Source organism: Hibiscus syriacus, unplaced genomic scaffold, assembly GCF_006381635.1.
Source record: "Hibiscus syriacus cultivar Baekdansim isolate YM2019G1 unplaced genomic scaffold, ASM638163v2 tig00111402_pilon, whole genome shotgun sequence".
Taxonomy (NCBI): domain Eukaryota; kingdom Viridiplantae; phylum Streptophyta; class Magnoliopsida; order Malvales; family Malvaceae; genus Hibiscus; species Hibiscus syriacus.
The window spans coordinates 3,248,613-3,266,224 of NW_024063082.1; the positions used below are offsets into that span (position 1 = coordinate 3,248,613).

A 17,612-nucleotide genomic window follows, 5' to 3' on the forward strand; every position below is an offset into this window, starting at 1 on the left:
AATATATAAGTAGATTAATTAAATATAAAGATAAAAAAGTTAAGAAGTACACATTTTAGCTTTTATCTTACATTGTCAATAAACATAACCTAAACACTCAAATATGTCTATATAAGCTAAACCCATTAAGCTTTTAAACTCATAGAACTAATATGCATTAAATTATGATGTTAGTCCTTATAGTTTTTATTTTTTTATTTTTTTAAAGTATATATTTTTAAAATGCTTTTAGAAATTATGTGGATTTTAGAATGTGTCCCTTACAACGCGCCTTCTCACGTGGAGTCATGTTAACATTTTCCATAGAAGGTGCACATCATGATTTACGTCTTCCGTATATGTTAAAGAATAAAACCCCACGAAGACACATAGTAATCCGTACTTTGTTAGAAAGAATTTTTAATTAATAATATTAGGAGAAAAAAATGTGTGATTGATAATTAATAGATATGAGGATGATATTTCCATAAAAACGCATTCTTGCAAAGTCTGTTTATTGATTTCTGGTTTGAATTCACTTTTCAGTTTCCATTTTCCATGAGATTTTCTCTAGGAAATTTTCCATGAAGCTTCCCACTTGATGGTGACTTGATAATTATTTGTACGGTCGTGAATTTTTTTAATGAAATATTGTTTCAGTATTCAATATAGAAAACGACAATAAACTCTAGCTAGACTCTATATAGTTTTGAAATACATTGAATTAAAAAAAATATTAATTCCGAACAACTATAGTACAACTGTTAAGGGCATTCATTAACAACTTAGTATAACCTAATTTTCTTATTTTAGAATTTGACCAACTCCAAACGTATGAGTTTAATTTAGGGTGAATTACTCTAATAGTAACGGACTATTATGGTACTTGCACTTTAGTCACTGAAATTGAAAAACCCTCATTTTAATCATTGTCGTTAAATAATGATTCCATATTTAAAAATAGAGTAAACTACGTGAATAGTCCCTTATGTTTTCAGCCTAACCGATTTTGGTCATGACTTTAAATTTTAAGGGGGAATTGTCCCTAACTTTATCAATTAGTTTGATTTTAGTTTTTAATGTTATCGATCCATTCAATTTTAATCCCTTAAGTGTTAACTCCTGTTCGATTTTAGTCTCTCAACCATGTTAAGGACTTCAAAAAAGAGATTAACAAAAATTAATAGCAGAGATATTTAAATCGGACGGACCGATAATGTGAGGGACCATTTACCCTTAAATTTTTAATTGGTGACCAAAATCGGTCAAACTCTAAATAATAGGGACTATTCGTATAGTTTACCCTAAAAAATATTTTAAGTAAAAACATAAAAATTTTGAATTCAATAGATGAATTTAAATACACTTCTGTGCTTGTGCATCCAATGGGACGAGTGCCAGGCTTTAAATATTAAAATACTTTTATGCAAATATCTATTTGCAATTCAATTGGGCAAGTGCCAGACTCTTAACTTTGTCTAGGAAACAAAATACAGGCTAATTAAATATTAATCAACCACCTCTAAAACAAAATACCCTCATAATTTAATAATTAGCGGTGGAATTTATCTTACATAATTACATTCAACCCTTAAAAACTAAAAAATCGGTTCGTTAAATTTATTTATTTACAAATTTTAAAATTTAAAACAGTCGGTTCATCGTAACTTTTAAATATATGGACGAATTAAATAGATAATGAGAGACGGAATGGCTCAAATATGTTGGTCTAGTTCAAATTAGAATCCTCCGTAGTTTAATTATTATTTAAATTAAATTTTGATTCCTAAATATTTTTTTATTTGATATTATACAAGTCTTTCTTTGAAATTTAAGTTGGAATTGGCTTTCTAGGTTTTATTTAAATATATTTTGACTAAATTTTGGATATCATTTAATTTTTAATACGAGTATTTTATATTGATTTTATTATGAGTATTTTGACATTTATTATTTTATGAATTACCTATAAGGACGGAGAAAATAGGGCTGTCATTGGCACTTGGCAGGGGCTTTGGTCTCCCACTAATCATAAAATTTTGTTTTTATTTCTTATAAATTTTAAATTTAAGATTGTAATAAAATAGTTTTGATCCCTAAAAAATGACACGTTTTAAACTAATTATATTTAAAAATTTATCTTGCTTCCTAAAATGTGTTTTTTTGGCTTCGTCCATGCACCTATAATTAATAATTATACTTATAAATTTTCTTGGAAACATTAATCAATCTAACTAATAAAAAAATCAAAATTAGAAAGATACTATCAAAATTTGTTCAATTAGATTGGTTTTATTTAAGTAAAAGATAATCGTTAGTTGCTGATTGAAATTAAAGGGTAGTGGTTGAGGAACCGGAAGGCTGATTTAATTGGTTTGAACTTTATCACAGTCGAAAGCCAGATTACTTAAGTTTATTTATTTGATTTGCTTTAATCAATTAATTTTTCAAACTTTTGAAATAACTTAATTTCATTAATTCCAGTCTTTTCATGTAATTATACGTCTGTATCTATTATATATATCGATATGATTCATTTTTATTAGTTAAAAATTATAATTACTAAATAAATATTAATATATGATTAATACTGAAGTTATTCTCATATTCATATAGAGAGAGCGACGCCACCACTTTAGGGTTTCTGAGCAATCCTCCTACACAGATGGCATGTTCCAACGAGGACTTGGAGCCTCAAGCCCACCAGCAAACCCTTCAAGGGCTAGATAATAAATTTGGGTTGGATTTCACTAATTATGTTACTCACGGTCATCATTTTTTTTTCAATTATGTGTATATATTGGATAGTTTGAAAATTTTACACATAGGTATCCCTTAATGCTTTAAATTATCCATACGTACATAATATTTGATATATTATAGAGGTGATGTAGCGGTGGACGAAATTTTTTAATTGAATTCAAAAATTAAATTAATATTTTTTTATTTAAAATTTAAGTATCAAAATAACATTTCATATAAAGCTTATGAGTGAAATTACATAAGAATATAGTCCACAAGTTAGACTGTTTTCACCAGCCAAATTACAAAACAGATAAAACAATGAAATTACCCTAATTAGTTCCCAACCATACGCTCCCTGTTATCTTTTCCTCTTTGATATTTTCTTTGCTCAAAGCCTCAACTTCACACTCGTATAAAACTCTTAAATTCTCGAAAACATGTCAAAGTTGTTCGAATTAAAAGATCTTGACTGGGAATACCATGGAGATTTTTTCTATAACTCTTTCACTTTCAAGTCCCTCAGCAGCAGCGGTAGCTTCTCTTCCTTCCTCTTCTTCCCAATCCAATTTTATCACCGGCAGTAACACCATTTCTTTGTTGAGAAGAGCAAAACCCCAGAACAAATCTGTTTCCTTTGTTGTTGGTCGACCAAGATGGAGGACAACATCTGAGCCTGCTAAAAAAAGCCTTACTTGCAATGCTTTGTTTGGTCTTGGTGTGCCAGAACTTGTCGTTATCGCTGGAGTGGCTGCTCTTGTGTTTGGACCCAAAAAGTTGCCTGAAGTAGGGAAGACTATCGGTAAAACTGTCAAAAGTTTTCAGCAGGTTTGTCGATTTCCTTACATGGGTTTTGCTCAATATGTAAATTGACCATGAATTTGAATCCTTTTTTCTCTGTTATGGTTCTTTTGTTATTGAGTTGTTCCAAAAATGGAAGCTTTGGTGTTTTCACTGAGAAACTTTTACGGGAGAAATGAAAAGTAAGGAAATTTTTTACTGTTGTTCAATTAGGTGAGCAATTAAAACATTTAGATGGCTTTTTTTTATGGTGTATTGATTGAGATTCAAATTTGAGAGATTATTGAGCTAGGAAATGATAAATCTAATTTGATTGTTTCTTAAACGTCCCGTGTTCTGTTTGCATTTGAGTGTTATTTGGCATTTCTTGAATCATAACTAAAGTTACAAGCTTGGTTTCCTTGGAATCATTACTGAAATTTCATGTGTAGATCAATAATAATGATTCCTGAGTTTGGGTAACTTCGGTATTACCCTTTTTTACTGTGCCATTCATGCTGCACTCCTTGTCTTTGTGGAACTTTATCTGAATAAGTAGGGTTGCTAGTTCTACCAGAAGTGTTCAAGTTGCTACCAGAAGTTCATAGCACAGTCGGTTTGCATGTTGTTGATGAAGTCTTTATTTCAAACACGAATGAATCGCATGCGAGAATGAAATAAACAATAACATTAAAATACATTTGTTCTACTAAAGCAATGTATAATACCAATGGAACTAAAACAGAAAAATTATGTACCTTCTTTCTTGTGTTCTGTCAAAAAAAAATGTTGGAAATCCAAGTGTAAGGTCTGTTTTCTTAGGGGTTTCGTGTTTAAGGTAAAATCACGACCTTATTTCAAACTGGTATAATGTAGTTTTCTGGGGATGGGTTATTACCTGACTGTTCCTGTTAGCGAACTTCCCATTCTTATAATTAACTACGTTCTTTTGATATTATTATTTGGGTTCATTCTCAAACTTCATCATGCCTGTCTTTCTGCATTCCCATAGCTAAAGATAATATACATATGTGTGTGTGTATTTGTTTAGGTGAACTTAATCCGAGAAGCACCTCTTTTGTGATCATATAAACTTCAACTGTATAATACTGTTTTGTTGCTTCCAAATTCAAATTGCTGAAGGGTACCATTCTTGCTTTGGTCAAATTAAGATGAGCGTAGAATCTCTTTGAATTATATCACCCGTTTATTCCAAAATTATATTTTCAATGGGATAAATATGAAGAATATGCAACTAGATGATTCGAAATCAGAACTAGGTACGACTTGCTTTACATTCTTCCTGTTTTCACGAAGGTTCTTTTTTGTTTGCTCGGTGAAAAGGAATGCCATTTATTTGTCCAGTAAGTGATGTGTGTCATAGATTGGTTGTTTGTCTTGATATCCTGGGAATTGTTTCCTTTTAGATTGATTTTCCGATGATGTTCTTGTTTGGCTTGATTAGAGCATTATGATTCATGGAAAACAGTTCACTCTCTATCAGACATTATTCCACTTTTTATGTTACTCGGACTTGGTCGTGAGTGTTAGATACGAGGTTGTGTCTAACACAAGTATGCTCAATTTCTCAAAGTTTTTTCATTTATTCGATGAGCCATTGGAGGTTTATAACCATGCTCGGATTTGTGTTGGATAAGGGGTATCGGGCATGGGTACTTATAGAAAAAAAATGGAGAGGCTGAGTAGCATAGGTGAGGTTCCAATTAGATTGTACAAAGCTGCCTTAACAATTACTAAAAGATCTGTTCTTCTTCCATGTTGCCAAGATGTTTCAATATTTCCGCTTCGATATACCCTTGCACGCTACATCGACGACAAGACTAAATGCAAAAGCATGTAAATTTTGCAGGCTGCAAAGGAGTTCGAGAGTGAGCTGAAAAAGGAACCCGAGTCTCTATCAGAGCAATCTGAGGAGAATTCCACTGCCGTTAGTGAAGAGAAGAAACCAGATCTTGAGGTCTCTAGCTCTAAGGAGAGCGTATGAGTTAGCAAAACCATCATTTAGTTGATACGATTTCTGAACTCGTTTCTGTCTGTTGTACCGATGAACGTCGAACAAATAATTTTGAATTGGTTATGTTATTGTTTAATTTGATAAATTGACTAAAATGCTTACTGTTGAGTTGCTCATATAAATTATGTGGCTGAGAAGAAAAATCAAATTCGAACGGGAAGGAAATAAGAATTACATGGAAAGGGGGATTTGATTCACAATTTACATGAAAAAGAAGAAGGAAAACGTTGTTATGAACTTCATATGTTTTCCTTTTGTACAGATTCCATAAGGAAATTAAAAAAAAACATGGCAAACTATACATGAAAATATGTTTTTCATCTTCCTTTTTCAGGTTATGGCTTGGAAAAAAAATTCAAGGATCAATCTTCTTTGTTGCTAAATCAACAAAGAATAAAAAAAAAAGTTATGGATCCGAGTTTCTTCTTTGGATAGCCTAAGTTCATCTTTCTTCATGAGTTTTTGCCTTCATGTTTTCATACAACACAACCCAACCCTCTTGCTTCTGATCCTTTCATGATCCTCAGCTTTTTGCAACAACTGGTGAACATTCTGCATCCCAAAAATAAAATTAGAGCAAATCCTAGAATTAAGGCACATGATATATATATGATCGAAATTTATGATTCGAATCTTAATATCTGCAATCCATAGAAATAAAGGAAGGAAGAAAAGAACTTACTCCCATGGCACATCTCCAACCAACATCCAATCACCATCTTTATCTTCATAAGTAGGCACATATTCTGATCCATTATATCCCTCGCTCTCTGAATATTCACCAGCTTTGAACTTGAACATGTCTTCCAAAGCCTTAAGCAATTCTGGGTATCCTTTGAACACCTTCAAATCTATCTTTCTAAGATAAGGAGCCCCATCCATGCTCACTTTCACATAAATCCCACTAATTTCAGCCTCACTTTTCTTGGGTTGCAGGCTGTTTTTTCTGTAAGATCTGATGGGCGGCCACCCTACAACTTGTGCCCTGCAATATTGTTCATAATTAGTATCCATTAATCAATGAACAAGAATAGGAAAGTTGAATCTTTCGTTTTTGTTCGGAGAAAAAGATTTGCTTACTTGGTGTGTGGAGCAGTTTCTTGGTCACAGTTCTTAGAATCTGTGGCAATATTACCAGACATGGATTGTTCGGACAAGGCTCTTTTGTTGATGCGGGGAGTTGTCGATGTTTGGTTCTTAGCAGACTCGTCGGAGATTCCCGGTAAACCTAGTCGGAGCTCGGTCGCCTCGAGGTTGAGATATTTCTCAGTTGCCAATGCCATAGCTGAATGATGATGAGTTGCTAAAGGAGAAAGAACAGATGCATGCCTGACTCAAATTCAACGGTATCTTTATAGATGAGATTCATGAGAATGATAGGGTAATAGTAAAAAGTAAATGACATTATTAACAAATTACAAATAATTAAAGGCTAAAAATTTTATAAAAAATCCTAATTATGATTTTAGTCCTTTTATTTTGTTTAAATTTGGAATTTAGTCAAGCTTATTAACTATACTTTAGGGTAAACCATATGTTTAGTATCCCCACTATCACTTTTGTTCCGTTTTAGTCACCAAATTATGGCTAATGTTACATTTTAGTTTTATTTTAGTCACTCAGCTTTAAAAAAATTAACAAAGGTGATGATGTGGCACCAAAAGATAGTACCACATCATAAATGAAAAAAATTTAAAAATGCCAAGTCAATAGTTTTATTAATTTTTAACGGTAGGTGACTAAAATGAAATCAAAATGTAATTTTATGTCTGATTTAAAAAAATAGTAGTTGGATGACCAAAACGGAATAAAAGTGATAGTTGAGATATTGAACTTATAGTTTACCCTATATTTTATTATAATTTTGGAATTTTGATTAAATTAAAGATAATTAGATGGAAGTTACATATTTTAATCAATATATTAATTAAGAGTTTATATATATATATAGAGCAAAGGGTATCTTTTAGCACATGGGATCGGACTTGGTGGGCAGCTAAGGTGTTTGTAACATCGAAACACCATAATTGAGGCACTTGTCTTAAAAGTATGGGGACAAGGTCGGGACAAAGCTTAGCTGCCCGTGTAATATTGAAGAAGATCACAACAAATCCAACGGATTCATATGAGCGGATTACCCCCAAGAGATGAAATTGAATCGTTTGATATGATGACCTTTCATGGATAAGCCACAACCTAAAATTTACGCCGCTTTGATATGAATTAATATCCATGGCCCTCCATTTTTATCTTTTTCTTGATTTTCTTTTGAACAGAGGACGGAAAATAGTAAAATGGCTTCCCATCGGTTGAAAGGGTGGGAATATTTATGTTTTCAGTCCCTAAATAATTGCGGCGTGACAAAATATGATCTCTGTGTTATAACTAACCATTAAGAACTTTGATTGTAATGATCAAAAGTTGACAAACAACATATATAGAATTATATATATACAAGTTGTAATTATGTGATATAAACATGCTTTTGGCAAAATCAAGAAATTGATGATTGAATTCATTTGGTTTAAACAAGAAGGAAACTCTGAAGGAACATGTTTCCTTGTTTTAGATGACTTAATGAATAAGGTTCGAGTTAATGAATTATAAAGTATTGCATGCATACTAAAGTCATCCAAAAAGAGGAAACATCCTTCTCATTTACTCTCTTTCTGCTTGTCTTCAAGATGATTAAGAGTATACTAGAAAATAAAAACTTAATTAAGTGAAATAATAATAATTATTATTGTATCTGCTTTGGATATGTTACGGAAACTACATCTTAATTGTGATTTCTTTGTTTATTAAATTTTAAAGTTTTATATCTTCTGGTTAGCTATAGTCTTTGGATGTGATTAGTGATAGATTCGTGTGATTTACCAATTATATCTATCATTTGAATGATAGATTTATTTACGGTGTCAACCTACAGATACATCCTAGGGTTGACGGTACCAATACTAAAAGTCTTTATATAAATCATCATGCAATGCTGACTCTCTCTCTCTCTATCTTAGACGATTGTTCATTGTTATATTCAGCTTGTTTGTTATATCTTTTTTCTTCCATTAAACACTTGATTACCCTCTATGTTTAAATCAAAAGAAATGAACTACCACACTCATTTTTCTAGTGAACAATTATTATTATTATTATTATAAAAAAACGTGTATTTAAGTATGTGATAAGGTCACCAACAATCCATACTCAAAATTTCAATGGTTGATTGTCGTCCTCAATCTGAAACTCTGAATCATAAATGCAGAGATTCATACATTATATAACCGTTGCTTTCATGCATGCAGGAGCACACGAGTGGGTGGATGTTTGAACAGTGAGGAGGGTGGGCAAGTATAATTTTTCTTGAACAAGTTGGAGATTTTGATTCAAAGGACCACAGTGGTGGAGGCACAACAAAAAGGGTCCACAAATTAATTGTTAGTGACATGATTTATGCTCCTTCCCCTCCTGCTGTCTGGCTGGGAACTGGGGTTTCCTCCATCCCATCCGCCACCCATTGCCAGCTTATCCTCCTTCCTCTTAACACCAATTTTGGGTCCCCTATCCCCACCTAATTTTGGTTATCAGCATTTCTTAATCCAAATTTTAATCCTAAAACCACATTCCAATTATTAGTTTTTCTCTCAATGCAATTATATACTTCACAGAGTCAAATTAACAGAATGATACATAACTTTTTTAGGTACGGTAAAAAGAGTATGTAAATTTGTTATTGAAATATATCTTATTTGTCGAGTTTTTGTACTTAAAATTTGTTGTTGATGAGAATAATTTAAGTATATCTATATATGACCATATATAATGAGACTTAAATTATAATAAAAATCTAGAATGAAAATAATTTGTGTAAACTTATGGTATAATGTTGCCACGCTCGTCGAAAACAAATGATTATTATTAAATTATAAAGTATTAAACATATAATTATAAATTATTTAAAAATCTAAATATAATTTAATTAAAATAAAATATTTATAAAACATTAGTTTTCTATAATCTTATTTTAATTATAATTAGATCACATATTAATTTGGAAAATTTATAAACCCTAATTTATTTTCATAGCTTTGAAGTTTTCGCCGTCACCACTGTTGTTGCTGCCTCGTCGCCGCTATCGCATGTATCATCTTTCACCACTAGTAAACGAAAAAGATTAAATCGACGACGAAAGATGATACCGGTGGGTGGTGACAGTGGCGACGACGGTGATTTCAAAGCTATATATGAAAATATATTAGGGTTTATAAATTTTCCAAATTAATAATTGATCTAATTATAATTAAAATAAGATTATAAAAAACTAACATTTTATAAATATTGTATTTTAATTAAATTACATTTAAATTTTTAATTAATTTATAATTATAAGTTTAGTTCTTTATAATTTAATATTTTAAATTAATTTAATAGTGTTTATCGTTAATCGTACTCATCTACGTTCGATGAAGGTTGTAGAATTTTTCAAACTTATGACTCATATTTTTAAATTACTATTTGCCAAACCTGCCTTTTATCTATTCCTTTCTTTTATTAACATTCACTTAAGCAGCATCTCTATATTTTTCTTGATTTCATTTGCTTCCAAATAAGTAAACACTACTTAATTTAATTATGCTTTATATTTTATCAAATTCACCATAAATTAAGATTGAAGCATCTTCTCAATATTTTGAATTTCTATTTATTTTACAAATATGGTGGGCCCTAGATTCCACTTTATCCTGAATTTTTATAATAGACATACTAGCCATAATTCAAAGGATAATCAATGAAATGATTTTCTATAATTCTATATAAGAAAGGATTTAATCAATGAAAGAATTTTCTATAATTCTATAATTCAAAGGATTTAATCAATGAAAGAATTTTGTGATTTGTGTGAGAGAAAAAAATAATTTTGTGTGGATTAGTACGATAATATTATAACTAATGTGATTTTCATAATATCTCGTAATCTATTTTTAACATGAAAAAAAATCTTTTTCCTTATCTATGATTTTTCAGGTTTAACAGTTTTTACATAAATTTGTACATTCTTTCTCTGCGATCTCATTTGCTTGCTTGTCATTATTTTCATGATTTCATAACATGAGCCAACTAAATTGAGTCATTAACTAATAGATTTATAATCTTACGTATACATATATAATATTAATCTTGAAAGACAATGTAATAAAAAAAATGATGTTTGAGATATGAAGGAATCAAATCACTAAAGTTGATTAAGATTTCAGTGTCCAACTGATTGAGTTGAAAGCATTTTGTTTTGTCCAATTAATCTTTAAAACACTTTGGCGTTTTCAAAGTATGGATAATTGAAGTTAAGATGGAAACGTAATTAGTTGGTTTGATTAAGCCATTTTCCTTATCCTTCAAACGTCCCCACTCCCCCCCCCCCTCCATTATAACCCTGACTCCAATTCCAATTCTTTTGGAGGTGAAGTCGCCATCCTACTTCCCCAATCTCAAATTCACCTTTTGAAAAAGCCCATCTTCCTTGTCCACATTCTGTGTTGTAACCACAAATTAAGCTAAGATGACATGGGACTTGATTAGAAGTCAAGAAAAACCTAAGCTCCATAATAGAGTGATGATAATTAGCATATGCCCGAGCATGTTGTTATATATAAATGTATTTTTAGGAATAAATGGGACTTGATTTATGTAGTTGTTTAAAGATATAGAAGCATGTTGATTTCATTTGGATTAGGGCAGATGGGGAGGAATAAAGGAGACTCAAGGCTTATACCATAAGATGACCGTACGGAATATGAAGATCTTTGGTACCCATTTGAAAGATAAGAATCTATGTGAAATGTACAACAGATAGAAGAGGAAAACACAGGAAAGGAAAAAGGTTAAATCGACCTAAGAATCCTTATATCAAAGTTGCCGCACGTGGGATGTTTATTTGGCATTTCAATCTTTTAGGACGTGGCTCTTTTTAAGTCTCATACTTTTGAACATGACTACGCCTTTCAATCATGAATTTTACATGGTGCATCTTTGTTACTACTTGTACCATACATTAAATGGAAAAAAAATGATATATTTAATTGGAAATTTATCTGAACTTTGTTAAAAAAAAAAATACAAGCAGTACATGGTGGGCAGGAGCATAAATCGAATTGTGTATTATCACATAAACCTTATTTTCGGTTATTCATTCATGTGCGTATAATTGTGTTATAAAAAACTTTTTTATATCTATTTTTCAAACAAAAAAATATACCTAATTTTTTTTATTAGTATGAGATTATAAAATAATATATGTTCAAAAGATTTTCAACCATTTGAGAATAAATATTTAAATATCTACACATATAATATGCTCGAACTCAATTTTTAAAAATAACAATAATCTTTAATCATTGAGATCGATTGATTTGTGTTCAAATAAATTAATTTAAATATACAATCCTAGTAATTATATTTAAAATGTTGATAAATTTAATAACTCGGGCTATTGAATTTTACTGATAGGAAATTACAGTGTGAGATTCACATTAATAGATAAGGATGCACAGGTGTGGGGTCGGGGGATAGTGAGAGTGGGCTTTTGTGGGGGAAAAGCCCAGAGGAGGGGACATTTCGTACTGTAGATAGGCTGGCAATGGGGCCCGGCTCTTTAATTTTGTTTTGTTTTGGAGCTCAAGGCTTGTCCTTGTCATCCCTTGCTTTCAGTGTTGTGTCACATTTTTGCGTCGATTAAATTCGGGATTTATGCCTCTTGTTACCCATGCACGTGTTGCCCATACTATCATCAATTTATTTAATAATTTTATACGAAAATATCATTCTAAACACATAAATAGTCACTGTGAATTTATAAAAATATACTCTTTGGTTAAATTTTGATGAATTGGTATTTTTTTCTTAATACGATTTACTCTAATCAAAATTACACCTTCCCTACATCACGATTTCATCTCTAAGGCAAGTGCACTGTTGGCAGTTGGGAATCATTTTCTTAGGCTTTCAACGTGATGAAATAATATTTCGTTGATTATAACTGCTATTATCGATGATATTAGTTACATACTTTAATATTTAATAATTTATTTTGATTGTAATTATTATTCTAATTAAACAAATTTGTATAGCATTGCATACACATTTTTCGTGATAATCATCTGTAAGATAATAAATGTTCATACAAACTTTGACACATAACTAAGTCATATATTTGAATTCATCAAGTGATCTCAAGTGAGTGTTATTCTTCTTAGAAGTCATAAGTTTTAGGAATATGTACTTTGTAAATGATTAAAAAAGATTCAGAACATATATCATCCTTATAATCATCTCAGATTATTAAAAAAAACTATCTCATATATCTTTATTTAGTTATAATATTTTCAAATTGTATCCAAAATTTGTATTTTGATTGTTTTTTTTCTACCATGAAGTATGGCACATGGGTGGGAGAAGAGAAGATGCTAATTGAGGTGAAGAAAATGCAAGGGTGTCCAAAATCTCAAGAACAAGAAGACCAAGTTTGGAGAGAGTGGGACCCCCTTCCGCCCAATCAAATTCCCACATGCTTTTCGCTGACTTTTCGCCAAACGCGGTCTTATGCTTTTTGTGGGCCCCTCCTTTGTCCACTTGTCTTTTGTTTATTCCTTCCAATCTCATAGCCTTACAATAATGTTAAAAGAAAGTCAATTTCTGGGTTTAAACGACAATATTTGGCATTGAAAATATATATTTTTATGGTCAAGAATATAATTCATTATTCCTTTGCATTAAATAAAAAAATGTAAAGAAATCAATGCAAATCATTAATCATGCCTAAAATGATTAATTTGAGTTAAATTTATGTCCTAATTGTATATCCTTGTACGAGTATATAAGCATCCCTACTTGACTAGTCCAAATCGAGTTACATGGGATGAAGTTTAGCTTTGTTATACAAATTATTGTTAATAATTCATTTTTTTCGTTAATATTTTAAATTAAATATCAATAATTATATAAAATACTCTAATTAATACTTACTTTTAAAAAATTATAAATGATAAATCTTGTTAATTAATTAAGTATTTTATTTGAAGGATTGTATTTTTCCAGGATGAAAACAATTAGTTTTATTGAAAATTAAAAAACATTCAAATTACAATGAAAATTTATGATAACAATTGTAATTTTTATTTTATTAAGCTAAAGTTGATTGCAAAGTAGTATCTGTTTTAAGTACTTTCGATTATTTTACAATGAACGTTCAATCACCCTTGCAGTCGTTGTTGCTCAAACCTGTAAACTTTAGGAACAACAACGATTCTTTTAACTACTGAGGTAAGTGAGTTTGTGCTCGTAAATTAAAACACATATTAAGAATATTTTCACAAGATCATTGACACAATAAACTAACCACTTAAGATCACACAAGGACCATATAAGAAAAATGTTAAAAAACTAATCAAATAATCTCGAATAAAAGGTAGATACAAACATATCTGATTGTACCGGTAAACAAATCACAAAATGAGATAAAGTTATTGAAAAACCACTGACAAAACAAAAACATAATCGAGCGTCACGAATACAAATCGTGTATCTAAATTCAATTCAAGCGTCTAAAGCTTGGAAAATCAGAATGATAACAAATGAGTATCATCTTGATCAATCATTGTGATGTCAAATCTAACCCTGATAAAAAAATAAATGAAAATAACGGCCAAACGACCGAAAATATATAAAAAAAACAGAAGAAACTTTCCATAAAAGTAGAGTTATTAAAAATAAAAAAATATGACATGATAAAATAAAGAAGAAAACAATGAATACTGGCGATGGACACTAAGATTAATGCCATTACTTGCAAAGATGAATAAAAAAAACTAACCACGAACATAAGAAAAAAATAGGGTTAAAAATCATAATTATACTCTATTTGATTTTGAAGGATTGTTTTAATTTGTTTTTAACATTTTTTTTAAATATAGTGGGCACCCAAATGGGCCATGATATTATGAGCTTTTTAATGGTTACCGCAAGAAGTGGCCAGAGTGTGGATAAGTATGTCAAGGGTAAAAAAAAGGTTTGTAATGGATAACCTTGGATTATATTTTCTTTATTTTTCATAAACAAAATTATCAGTAATAATTAGATAATGGTACGCCCACAAAAATAAATAAAAAGAAAAGGTTATATAAAAACAAAATTGAAAAATAAATGGCAAATTCCTATAATATTTTTGAAAATAATTGTTTCAAATGAAATAAATTGATTGATTTAATTGATTAAATGACTTTTAGTATTTTGAAAAAATAATAAACATCACAAAATTAATTTTATACAGTGACATCAATTAGATTAAGTTGTTTCTCAATTAAATTAGTATTAATTAATTAATAATATCAATTTAGGCAGATCATAATTACTAATATAGATGCATAGATTAAAAAAATGTTTATTATTTTTGTCACATGAATCAATAATTTATTTATTTATTTATTAATTAATCATGCACAATAAGCAATGAAACAAAGATATAGTAAATGAAGTGGAACTAATTAACTTATTGGTAAAATTAAAATTATAGAAACCAAAATCCATTTTTAGGGCATCTGCCATCGTTAGTTGGTGGAGCCTAAGAAACAAAGTAAAGGATAACAGCACCAACTTTGTGTTCATCCAAATAGTTTTAAAAAATGTAAATAAATAAACATAATTTGTTTGTTTAAGATCTGACCTAAAGCTTTCACTATTATGTAAAAATTAAATCTTTCACATTATATTTATATATTATGGTTAAATTTAAATTTAAATAAAAATAAGTATCTTAAATTTAACCCAAATATTAAACCAAACCCAATCTATATATTCACTCACTCCATTACAATCATTCTAAATAGAACACCATCCATGACATCAACTTCCACGTGGCATCATCATGGCCATTGAAAGGCCTTCCAAAACCAAATATTATCTTCCCAGACTACCAATTTTCGGCCTTCTTTCACAACATGTTCACATATTCTCCCTCCCACTTCATTTGCAATTCCTCTAACAAACACACTGCAAACAAAAGAGATTTTGAGAGAAAGAAACAAAGAAGATTAAGGTTGGGTTCTCTCAGAGTTTTTCACGTAAAAACTTGTATTTAATAGTCATTATGGAGCATGAACAGCATCACACGATTAATTTCGAAGAGACGGAGTTACGTTTAGGGTTGCCGGGAGGCAAGGGAAGTGACGGTGAAATGACCAACACTAACGGCAAACGAGGGTTTTCGGAGACGGTTAATCTGAACCTTAATCTATCAACAGAGGAGGCCGAAGCCGAATCCGAATCCGAGGAGTCCGAGAAGATGAAGGAGAAGAGCTCTATTGCTCCTCGCTCGACTGACCCTGCAAAGCCTCCTGGAAAGTAAGCTACGATCCATTAATTTTTTTCTTTATTTTTCAATGATATAGCTAGAGGTTCATTGCATGAGTTTATATTTTCTGGGAAATTAATATATTGTTTATTATAGTTTTTTAATAAATAAATAAATATTGTTGAACTTGAACATCAATTTGAACTTGAAGAGGATGAGTCTTCATTGGATCTTGGCCTTGTAAAGTAGAAAAAGAAAAGGTTTTAATTTTAATATTTGATAGCTTGGGTTGTTTGTCAGGAAAAAGAGGGAAAACAACAGAACATGTGGAATCTTTTAGTGCTTTTCCCACCAACCAAACAATAATTCGAAAGGTTTTCAACAGGAAAGTGGCTAAGAAAGTCACATTTTCAACAATTTTATGTTAATTTGCTTCAATAATTAAGGGAATATTATATTAACTCTTTCAGGGCACAAGTGGTGGGATGGCCACCAGTCAGGTCCTTCCGGAAGAACATCATGGCCGTCCAAAAAGCCAGTTCCGAGGAGGAGAGTGACGGCAAGAAGGCCGGCAACAGTATAGCCTCCGCGTTTGTTAAGGTCAGCATGGATGGTGCACCTTATCTACGCAAGGTGGACCTCAAACTTTACAAGAATTACCAACATCTCTCTGATGCCTTAAGCAAAATGTTCATCTCCTTCACCATTGGTAAATGACATAAACACAAAGTTCAATTTCGGTTAAGGACCAATATTTGATGTATTAACTGTGTATAATATTAGTTATCTGTTACGAAATCGAATTTTATCTATTAATGAAAAATTAAATTTTATTTTGTGTTAATGATTTAGATAACTACGAGTCACAAGGAATGAAAGATTTCATGAACGAGAACAAATTGATAGATCTTTTGAATGGTTCTAAGTATGTTCCTACCTATGAAGACAAAGATGGAGATTGGATGCTTGTTGGAGATGTCCCATGGGAGTAAGTTAATTTGTCAACTTTAATTTTTAATTTAATATTCACTTGATTATTTACTATTAATTTATTTTTAAAAATTCATAGGATGTTCGTTGATTCTTGCAAACGCTTACGAATAATGAAAGGATCTGAGGCGATAGGACTTGGTTAGTTTGATTTTTTAAATTTCAAGCACAATAATTATAGTAATATTATCCAAATTAAACTGAAAAAAATAGAATCAAATTTTCGATTTATGAACCTACTCGAATACTCCTACTTTCTTGATTTAGAGAGATGAAATTTATATGTAAAGAAGTTTATTTGCTATTTATGCAGCACCAAGAGCAATAGAGAAGTGCAAGAACAGATGCTGAAATTGGTTCAAAAACAACAATCTCAATCCAAATCAAGCCTATGCGAAGATCAAAATCAGACCATCTGTCAACCCGGTTTAATCGTGATCGAGCAAGAAGAAAAAAATAATAATAAAAAAGGAATATTATGAGGAATGTATTTTTGAGAAATAATAGAAAAGTTTATTTTCAATGGTTTGTTTAATAACATCTTTTATTAATGTTTTTGGTTGTCTGAGTGATTTTTCTTTCTTTTTTGCACTCCATTTTCTAGTATTTTGCATGCATCTTTTTTATTGTCGTGTATGAAAAGATTCTCTGGAATTAATATATTTATTATTATTATTATTATTTTAATGAATTTTATAATATAATTGGTTGAGGAAACAGATAAACAAGATCCATGAACAAGGTGAT

General features: G+C 30.6%; 3 protein-coding genes across 4 annotated transcripts; 2 read left to right on the plus strand and 1 right to left on the minus strand.

The window, feature by feature from the left end:
- The first annotated feature begins 3,057 nt into the window (after nucleotides 1-3,057).
- On the plus strand, nucleotides 3,058-5,601 carry LOC120162543 (sec-independent protein translocase protein TATA, chloroplastic-like). Its single transcript, XM_039172688.1, has 2 exons — nucleotides 3,058-3,549; nucleotides 5,372-5,601. The coding sequence occupies exons 1-2, from the start codon at nucleotides 3,205-3,207 to the stop codon at nucleotides 5,504-5,506; spliced, it is 480 nt and encodes a 159-aa protein (XP_039028619.1). The 5' UTR covers nucleotides 3,058-3,204; the 3' UTR covers nucleotides 5,507-5,601.
- Nucleotides 5,602-5,861: 260 nt separating this feature from the next.
- Nucleotides 5,862-6,852, minus strand: LOC120162542 (auxin-induced protein 22D-like). The gene is made up of 3 exons (XM_039172687.1): nucleotides 6,617-6,852; nucleotides 6,219-6,521; nucleotides 5,862-6,088 (listed from the first exon to the last, which is right to left on the minus strand). The coding sequence occupies exons 1-3, from the start codon at nucleotides 6,817-6,819 to the stop codon at nucleotides 6,013-6,015; spliced, it is 582 nt and encodes a 193-aa protein (XP_039028618.1). The 5' UTR covers nucleotides 6,820-6,852; the 3' UTR covers nucleotides 5,862-6,012.
- An 8,602-nt stretch (nucleotides 6,853-15,454) lies between these two features.
- LOC120162536 (auxin-responsive protein IAA16-like) lies at nucleotides 15,455-17,388 on the plus strand. 2 transcript variants are annotated; one of them, XM_039172679.1, is made up of 5 exons: nucleotides 15,459-15,925; nucleotides 16,346-16,584; nucleotides 16,728-16,863; nucleotides 16,945-17,006; nucleotides 17,179-17,307. In XM_039172679.1, the coding sequence occupies exons 1-5, from the start codon at nucleotides 15,672-15,674 to the stop codon at nucleotides 17,214-17,216; spliced, it is 729 nt and encodes a 242-aa protein (XP_039028610.1). In that variant the 5' UTR covers nucleotides 15,459-15,671; the 3' UTR covers nucleotides 17,217-17,307. The 2 variants fall into 2 exon arrangements, with proteins under 2 accessions (XP_039028609.1, XP_039028610.1); XM_039172678.1 differs by lacking the exon at nucleotides 16,945-17,006 and having other exon boundaries at nucleotides 15,455-15,925; nucleotides 17,179-17,388.
- The last annotated feature ends 224 nt before the right edge of the window (nucleotides 17,389-17,612 follow it).

What these genes read in the sequence shown, in the direction of transcription:
- LOC120162542 (XM_039172687.1), bottom strand. Translation starts at nt 6,819, where the DNA reads ATGGCATTGGCAACTGAGAAATATCTCAACCTCGAGGCGACCGAGCTC. An exon ending in GAAACTGCTCCACACACCAA is followed by an intron (nt 6,522 to 6,616) that starts GTAAGCAAATCT and finishes ACAATATTGCAG; the next exon opens with GGCACAAGTTGTAGGGTGGC. An exon ending in GTTGGAGATGTGCCATGGGA is followed by an intron (nt 6,089 to 6,218) that starts GTAAGTTCTTTT and finishes TTTGGGATGCAG; the next exon opens with AATGTTCACCAGTTGTTGCA.
- LOC120162536 (XM_039172678.1), top strand. Translation starts at nt 15,672, where the DNA reads ATGGAGCATGAACAGCATCACACGATTAATTTCGAAGAGACGGAGTTA. An exon ending in GTTCATCTCCTTCACCATTG is followed by an intron (nt 16,585 to 16,727) that starts GTAAATGACATA and finishes TTAATGATTTAG; the next exon opens with ATAACTACGAGTCACAAGGA. An exon ending in GTTGGAGATGTCCCATGGGA is followed by an intron (nt 16,864 to 17,178) that starts GTAAGTTAATTT and finishes CTATTTATGCAG; the next exon opens with CACCAAGAGCAATAGAGAAG.
- LOC120162543 (XM_039172688.1), top strand. Translation starts at nt 3,205, where the DNA reads ATGGAGATTTTTTCTATAACTCTTTCACTTTCAAGTCCCTCAGCAGCA. An exon ending in CTGTCAAAAGTTTTCAGCAG is followed by an intron (nt 3,550 to 5,371) that starts GTTTGTCGATTT and finishes TAAATTTTGCAG; the next exon opens with GCTGCAAAGGAGTTCGAGAG.